Here is an 8,028-nt window from a genome sequence, read left to right on the forward strand (position 1 = left end):
CTGCTGGACCCTGGAGTTTTTATAGCATTTCAAGGGGGGCCTCAAAGAGAGAAAAGTTGAGGACCCCCCCCCGGTGTAGCGAGTCCCCAGTCTCAGTGTAAATAGCCCCCCCCCCCCCACGGGGTGCTGCTCCCATGGCCCATGTCCTCCCAGCCATCTGACCTTGCTCTGCCGCTATCTACTGGACTCAAGAGCTTCCCAAATGCAAATACCGTCTCTCCATGTGGGTTCTAACAGGGCCGCGGCAGCTCCCCACCCCCTCCGCCCTGAGGTGCCCCCCCCCCCCCCCCCGCGGCAGCTCCCCACCCACCCCCCCGCCCTGAGTCCCCCCCCCCGTGGCAGCTCCCCCCCCTGCCCCGAGGCACCCCCCCCCCGCGGCAGCTCCCCCCACCTGTCCTGAGGCCCCCCCCCGCGGCAGCTCCCCACTCCAGCTCACCTCTGCTCCGCCCCCTCCCCGAGCCCTGTGGCAGCTCCCCCCACCCCTCCCCCACCATGAGGCACCCCCCCGCGGCAGCTCCCCACCCCCCCCACCCTGAGGTGCCCCCCCATGGCAGCTTCCCCCGGCCTGTGGAGCCGTGCGGCAGCTCCCCACCCCAGCTCACCTCTGCTCCGCCCTCTCCCCGAGCACGCCGTCGCTGCTCCACTTCTCCCGCCTCCCAGGCTTGCGGCGCCAATCAGCTGTTTGGCGCCGCAAGCCTGGGAGGGAGAGAAGCAGAGCGGGGCGGCGTGCTCACGGGAGGAGGCGGAGCAGAGGTGAGCTGGGGCGGAGAGCGGTTCCCCTGTGTGCCGCCCCCCCAACCACTTGGCGCCCTAGGTAGCCGCCTAGTTTGCCTAGTGGTTGCACCGGCCCTGGGTTCTAATAGACCATGATCAGTTTCCTCTTAACCCCATGTGTGATGTGCACAGAGGAGCTCATGGAAGTGCAGTTTGGCAATCAGGTGAACATTTTTAGCAGTCAGAGTAATTAACCGCTGAACAATTTCCCAAGAGCTGTGGTGGATTCCCCATCACTGCCAATGTTTAAATCAGGGTTGGCCATTTTTCTAGAAGATCTGCTCTAGGAATCATTGTGGGGAAGTGTGACAGGGCCGCGTCCCTCTCTGTTCAAGCCACAGAGAGACCGCTCGGAGACCTGCTGCTGGTCAGACGCGTTGTGCAATCTACTGACGCTGGTGCAGCTCGGTATTTACAATCGCCTCCAAGTTCCGAGCAGAGCTGAGGCTGCTGGGGACGCCCGGGCTTTGTGGGAGGGAAAGAGGAGCCATTGGGAGGTGGGACGGCACAAGAGGGGGAGGGTCTCATCTATAATTACATACCAACCGGCTTATTAGAAGAACGTTACGTTTGCAAAAGTTAGGAAATGCCTGTAGGGAAGCTGCATGTGCAACCTTAATTCAGCCCCCTTGTCTGTATCTTGCATTATGATAGTCTTTAATGACATGATCTCACACACACACACACACACACACACACACACACACACACACACGTGTGCCCAGGGTACAGGACTTAAATTCAGCTGGCGCTGTCGGCATGGGCGGTGGGTATAATAGGCCTGGGGAGGCTCAGGCTGGATCCCCAGTTGTGGAATTTGGGGGGGAGTTTTTGCTTTATTATGCCCCATGCAGGTTCTGGGGTGGCTGAGGAGGCGATATGTGCTATTCAGCTCCCTGGGTTCATCAGTAAACTCCCTGGACTGCAGAGAGATTACTGAGGAACCCAGGAAGCTGAGTTGCAAAACCCACTTCCTCAGCTGCCCCAGAACCTGCCTGGGGCATAGCGAAAGCTCAGGTTCGTCTTCGGAAAGAGACACTGTCACTCTGCGGCTTTTCTTGGGTGGCTTGGAGTCAGGGGAGAGCCGGGGCAACTCTGGGCTGGGGGCGGGGCTCTGGGCACCTCCTGGCAGGTGGGGGGGACTCGGGGGTTCGGCCAGCCTGGGCTCCTCCAGCCGAGGGCGGGGGCTCTCAGGACTGCAGGCGGCGGGCAAGGGTGGGCTTGTGGCTCTGGCTGTGTGTGGGGGGCGTGCAGGTGGAGCCAAGGGCTAGCCTCCCCGAAGGGGGGCTCCACCTGCCACCCATGGCTGTCAGTCAATATTTTCAACCCCTCTGGAGTTTTTAAAGCATGTTGTGTGTGGGGGGGGTGAGGGGGGGGGAGGCGTTTCCAGGAAATACTCTATGAGAATTTAAGTCCTGCCAGGGTAGATGGTGCTCACTTCCTGAGAGCTATTCAATATTCTGTTTTACCCTCGTTGTTCAGTTTGTGGCCTGAGGCCTTATTTACCCCAGGCGATTCACACTCTACTCTGAAGACAGTTGTTAATCTCCTCGGGGGCTTTTCTAATGTGCTCATCACTTTAGAGTGACCCCTACGGAACGTCTCTTCCAAGTCCTCCTGTGAAACCGGGCCGGGGCGTGCTGGTATCTGCACTTTACACAGTGGAAACAATCACACGGCAAGCTTCAGGCCAAAGTTGTCCAAGGGGCACTAATTTGGAGTGCCCAATTTGAGAGGCCTGGGACCTGATCTAGAGTCAGAGCTGACGGGCAGAAGGGACCTGGACATCACAGGCCACCAGCAGCAGAGAACTTAGCATCCTATAGCACTGGCTTTGCTCACCCCTCAGCTCCCACTGACCTGTTTCCTGCTGTGAGCGCTCAGCACTTCTGCAGATCGGACCCCAGTTGTCTCAAGTTGGGTACCCAGGAAATGAGGACAGAGTGCTACAGCCTGGCCCAGGCCGCCTCTGCACGGTCCCGTCTGTTGTAAGTGGACCCAACTGCTGGATCCCAAGTGCTCCCGAACCCCCTGGGCCTGGGCTGAGTCTAGTCACCGTGCCGAGCTCTGGGTGTCCAGGGCGCACTCCCAGGAACACATTTGTTGTCCAAGCCCTTCCTTGGGAGGGACCTGGAACTCTGCAGTCCAGCCCCTCCAGTTCACGAACCCAGTGCCCCCACCTCCCGAGCCCCCAGTCGCTTACGCCAGCTCCCGCAGACTCCCACCTGGCTTATGTGGATGGACGATGGACGGCCCCTCATAGAGACACACAGCTCCTTTAATAGAGGCTCTGTCCCTTTTGCCATGTGCTCCCCGGGTTCCCTCCCCTCCCCTGTGCAGAGAGTCGATGGCCCTAGAGAGTTTCCTTGTTGGCTTCTTAGAGCCTATCCTTCCGCAAAGCGTCAAGCCCCTTTGCTGGGCAGGGACACACTGTGCCCCACATAACACCAAAGGGAGACAGAGAAGAGGGGGGATGGGGAGCCATGAGAGGGTCACTGCGATGTAGGGGTCAGAGTCTGAGCCTAGAGGGGAGGAGGATTCTGGGTATAAGATTCCTGGGAGACCTCAGGGGCAGAGGACGGAGGGATGGGGCACGTGGGCGGAGTGAGGAGACACGGGTGATGTGGGGCAAGGAGGACTTTCTGCAGTCAAGGAGGAGAGAGTTAGGGGGTTGGTGGAGACAGGGCAAGGAGGGAAGGGATTTAAATTGCTGAGAGTAAGAAAGGGACAGTGACATTGAGTACCGGGGAAACACGCAGGAACCTGGGAATGGGCAGACTGGACCAGAACCAAGGTCCATCTAGCCCATCTCGTCTCTGACAGTGGCTGGAGCCAGATGCTTCGTGGGAGCGTTTCAGAACCCAGCAGCAGCAGATGCTGGATAATCTGCCCCTGTAGTGGGTCTCATCCTGCCCTGGTAGTTCGAGATTAGATTAAATCTTGAAGCAGGGGTTCAGCTACTAACCCTTTCCTGACAGTGGGTGAAATACGCCCCCTCCCCCTTACGCAATTAGGTTTCATATGGGGGAGTCTAGGGGCTGGGCGTGGAGGTCGCATGCCGTCACCTTGCAGGGCTGACATGCAGCCACTAGGTGGCCTCTATGCCAGCCTGAGAGCTAAACAGCAGCTGCTTCCCCTTCGCATCCCTGTATGGGAGGGAGAGGGACTGGGGCAGCTGAACCCCTTGAGCTGGGCATTCTGGGGGGCTTCCCCGATGCGTGCACAGACACCCCCCCACGTGCAAGGCAGCCTGTTCGAGTCAGCCTGGCTCCCCCCTCCCACATATGGTCTCCACCTGCCTGCGTCCACCTGGCTGCCTCAATGAGGCGTACCTGTGCAGGCAGGAGATCAAGCCAGATTACTGGTCCTTTCTGGCTTTACAAATCTATGCATCTATGGGACTGGGCACAAGTTGCTGACACGATGCCGCGCAGTCCACTCGGGGAGGCGCCCGGAACACCTCCGAGCTCAGGGAGAGACAGCCAGGCGCGTCACAGAGAGAAAAACATCTTTATTTCTTGAAATCAGCAAGTGACAGTGTGTCAAACATAAAGGCAAGGTCTGCTGGTCCACAGCAACCCCCTGATAAATAATAGACCAATAATATTACAGCATTAGCTTCCTTGCTGCTCACTGTCTGTCCTCCCGAAGGGTCCCAAAGTGCTTCTCAAACTTGGCAGATAGCTTCACACAGGTACAAGCCAGGAGTTACTTCACCCGTTACCGGAATGCAGCCACCTCTGGGTAACGCACATCAACTGTTCCATAGCTGCACAGAACTTGGAGTGGGAAGGGAAGGGGAAGGCCCATAACCAGTTGAAACCACAGGAGGAAGTTAGGGATGTGGAACTGAATTAACTGAACTGGAATTTAGCCAGGAGATGAAGAATGACACCTAACTTCTATATAGCACTTCCCATTAGTAGATCTCAAAGCTCTTTACCCTATTTTACAGGTGGGGAAACTGAGGTACCAAGCAGGGAAGTGACTTGCCCATAGAGCCCAGGTCTCCTGAGTCCCCGTCCAGTGCGCTAGCTACTAGGCCACACTGCCTCATAGGCTGCTACCTTTAAGGGCCATAGGATTTTTAATGACCACAAGTGTCCAGGGCCTGGTTTGTACCATAAAGGTGGCTAATCTAGAACAGAAGTGATTCTTTTACAATACAAATAAAATAGCTTCAAATGTCTTTAAAGTGCCAGCGAGCCCTTAAAGCGCAGCGACGGCCTTTGCTCGGGGCTGAGGGGTGGCGTTCCGGACAGCACAATAGCCACTGACGCTAGCACTGCAAAGGGAAGCGCGCAGGGTCTCCATCAGCTCCCAGCCGTCTCATTTCATTTCTAGGAAATTCACGTATTCCTTGACCCATTTGGTGTCTGGGTTGGCGCAAACTTGTTTGTCCTTTCTGGTGACAAACCTGTGTGAAACAAGAGAGACCGGGGGCTTAGAACACTGATGGGGGGATGGAATTTGCTGTTGTAATAAACCGGGCCTGGTGGGTCTGGGGCCATGGGACGACCACTTTGTTCCCTGCCATGGCTCCCTGTTTAGGACCATTCAAAGGGGAGAACAGCCTCAGCCCAGACTCCCAAGCCTACGAATCCAGGCCTCATGCTACCTGACTGCACCGGGGCCTATTAAACCACGTGAGGGCCTGGAGAACCTCAGAGAAACACCTAAATGACCAGCTGCTCACTGATCCAATCAGTGTGGGAATGAGACTGGAAACCGCGGCTTGTATCAGTTCAGCCTAGTTTTCTGCCTATTGCACCTCTCAGTGGACAGGCGTCCCCACCCGGATGCAGCAACAGCCACCATTTGGTGCATTTGGCTGCAGGATGCCGCAGAGGGGAGTCACACACCGTGCTCTCCCCCACAGGCTCTGTCTAGACTAGGGAAATGCAGTGTGTGGAGTAACTGAGTCCCATGTTTCTGTGCAAAATGTAGCACCTTGCGCAGCTGTGTTTAGAGTGTTTAGAGTCTCTGGGTTAACCCTAGCGAAGGGCTTGTTTACACAGAAAGTTAGTTGTCCCCTGTCGTTTTCCCAGTATAACCACTGCATGGACACTAATTCCAGTTTAGCTTAAGTCCATGTCGACACAGACAGCGCTGCAGTGGTACCGAGCGGGCGGAAGAAGCTACATCGGCCGGAGAAGCGTTCCCACTGACAGCGCTGTGCCCACGAGCGCTTATGTCGGTGTAACGTATGTCACTAGAGGAGTGGAATATTCACACCCCGCGCGACGTACATTTTGCCGACCTAGGCTGCAGTGTAGACATAGCCTTAATCCACTCCCAAGCAATGTAAATGGCCCCAGAAACCACTGACATTAAACACGGTTGCCTTTGTCTACACTAGGTGCGAAATGGTGTTTAAAACATATCACGTTAGCTAGTTTTCTTAGGGTTTGTCTACACGGGAAGGCTTTACCAGTTAGACCCATATAGTTATCCTAGTATAACCACCGCTCCCCATGTGGATACTCCTACCCCAGCATCAGAGTGGCCCTTTTCCAGTTTATCTTAAACCCCTTCCCAAGCAACATAATCTACATTGAAAAAGCCTCTTACACCAGAATAAGAGCGTCCACACAGGGAGTTATACCGGGATAATTACAGTGGTTTAAATTCACATCATCGCTTACACTAGTAGAATTGTCCCATGTAGACAAGTCCCTAACCTAGCACAGCCCGAGGGGATTGTGGAGAGATTAAAGACTGACAGAGATCTCTGCCCAGACCTCCCCTAGTGCAGGAGCTAGTACTTACACTACAGCTGGCTGAGAGCACTTTCCACTGGTGTAGAAATACTCCTTCAGGTGGCTCTGGGGCAGCTTCCGGGTGGTGTAGCTGAAGCAGCACACGGTCGTGTCAGAACCATCTGAAAGAGATTGAAAAGTGGGACGTGAGTGTCAGTTATTCCTCCAGGAGGCACGGCCTGGACAGTGACAGTCGCCCCCTGCGCTAACGATCTGAGGCTTTGCCTCCTTAACGAGTCTGGAGACCTCGCCGGATTTGTTTCCATTCGACGCGCAGCGACGGGCTCTGATTATCTCTGTGAGGAAGTGACAGCATCACACTGAATTGTGAGCAAGTGAGAGGGGAAGGGGTCCTGGCCAGAGCCTTTACAGGTCTGGGTTTATTTTCATTAACCTCCCTTTAGCCCCAACACCTAATGAACACTAGTGACAAAGGACCTCTTTGGTAAAGATTCAACACCCATTCGCCCCATCCCCTCATTTAAGGTGAGAGCTCACAGGCACCATCTCCAGGCGCCCTCTCAAAGCCCTCCAGCGAAACCTGGGACGATCTGACTTGATAATCCCAATAGTTCTAAGGTAAAAACCAGCAAGAAGGAGAAACTTAAAAGCAGCCCTTCCAGATGGCTTCCCTCTATCCCAAAGAAGCAGATGAGGCCATAAAGTCCTGTTGTATTAAATCCTGACAGGTCACCTTTAAAGGCAGAGCTGCAAAGTTGCCACCTTTCAGAAGAAGACCCTGCAAGGACAGAGAGAAGCTGGACTCACGTGGGGCAGAGGAGGCCTGCGAGCAGAAGGCAGCGATGAGGAGAACGGCGAGGGCAGCCACGGAGACCTTCATGTTGCTGTTGGGTGAGGGATGAACCATAGGAGCAGAGCAGGGACTCTTTCTAACCTCTGATACTGACCCCCGGGACAAGCCCCTGTTTTTATAGGGGAGCAGTGAGGTTTCCTGCTTGTTCCGTGACACCAGCTGCATGTCACCGGTCACTGTGGTGAAGGAGTGTCAGCAGCTCCGCCTCACCTCAGGATATACAAGAATAGTCCTCGCAACGATCTGAGGTCAGTTTCAACACAGCAGCAGGAGGGACGCTGAGGGGGAAGGATATGAAGCAATCACTGCATGTATCACCACAGGTCCTGCATTGAGCATACCTTCAAACAGAAGAGCCACTCCTTAAGAACATAAGAACGGCCATACTGGTCAGACCAAAGGTCCATCTAACCCAGTACCCTGTCTTCCGACAGTGGCCAATGCCAGGTGCCCCAGAGGGAATGAACAGAACAGGCAATCACCAAGTGATCCATCACCTGTCGCCCATTCCCAGCTTCTGGCAAACAGAGGCTAGGGACACCATCCCTGCCCATCCTGGCTCATAGCCATTGATGGACCTATCCTCCATGAATTTATCTAGTTCTTTTTTTAACCCTGTTATATTCTCAGCCTTCACAACATCCTCTGGCAAAAGCTCTCAGAGTTGGTCAGTGTGTAAGC

At 55.2% G+C, this 8,028-nt stretch overlaps 1 protein-coding gene across 1 annotated transcript; it reads right to left on the reverse strand.

Moving 5' to 3' along the window:
* Positions 1-4,267: 4,267 nt before the first annotated feature.
* Positions 4,268-7,512, reverse strand: LOC135890754 (C-C motif chemokine 5-like). The gene is made up of 3 exons (XM_065418168.1): positions 7,302-7,512; positions 6,544-6,655; positions 4,268-5,191 (listed from the first exon to the last, which is right to left on the reverse strand). The coding sequence occupies exons 1-3, from the start codon at positions 7,510-7,512 to the stop codon at positions 5,104-5,106; spliced, it is 411 nt and encodes a 136-aa protein (XP_065274240.1). The 3' UTR covers positions 4,268-5,103.
* Positions 7,513-8,028: the final 516 nt, after the last annotated feature.

The sequence above is a fragment of the Emys orbicularis genome, chromosome 17 (assembly GCF_028017835.1).
Source record: "Emys orbicularis isolate rEmyOrb1 chromosome 17, rEmyOrb1.hap1, whole genome shotgun sequence".
NCBI lineage: Eukaryota > Metazoa > Chordata > Testudines > Emydidae > Emys > Emys orbicularis.

Coding starts and splice junctions, on each gene's coding strand:
- LOC135890754 (XM_065418168.1), bottom strand. CDS start 7,512: ATGCAGCTGGTGTCACGGAACAAGCAGGAAACCTCACTGCTCCCCTAT. Junction 6,656..7,301: donor GCAGGCCTCCTCTGCCCCAC/GTGAGTCCAGCT, acceptor AATCTCTTTCAG/ATGGTTCTGACACGACCGTG. Junction 5,192..6,543: donor TGCTCTCAGCCAGCTGTAGT/GTAAGTACTAGC, acceptor TGTTTCACACAG/GTTTGTCACCAGAAAGGACA.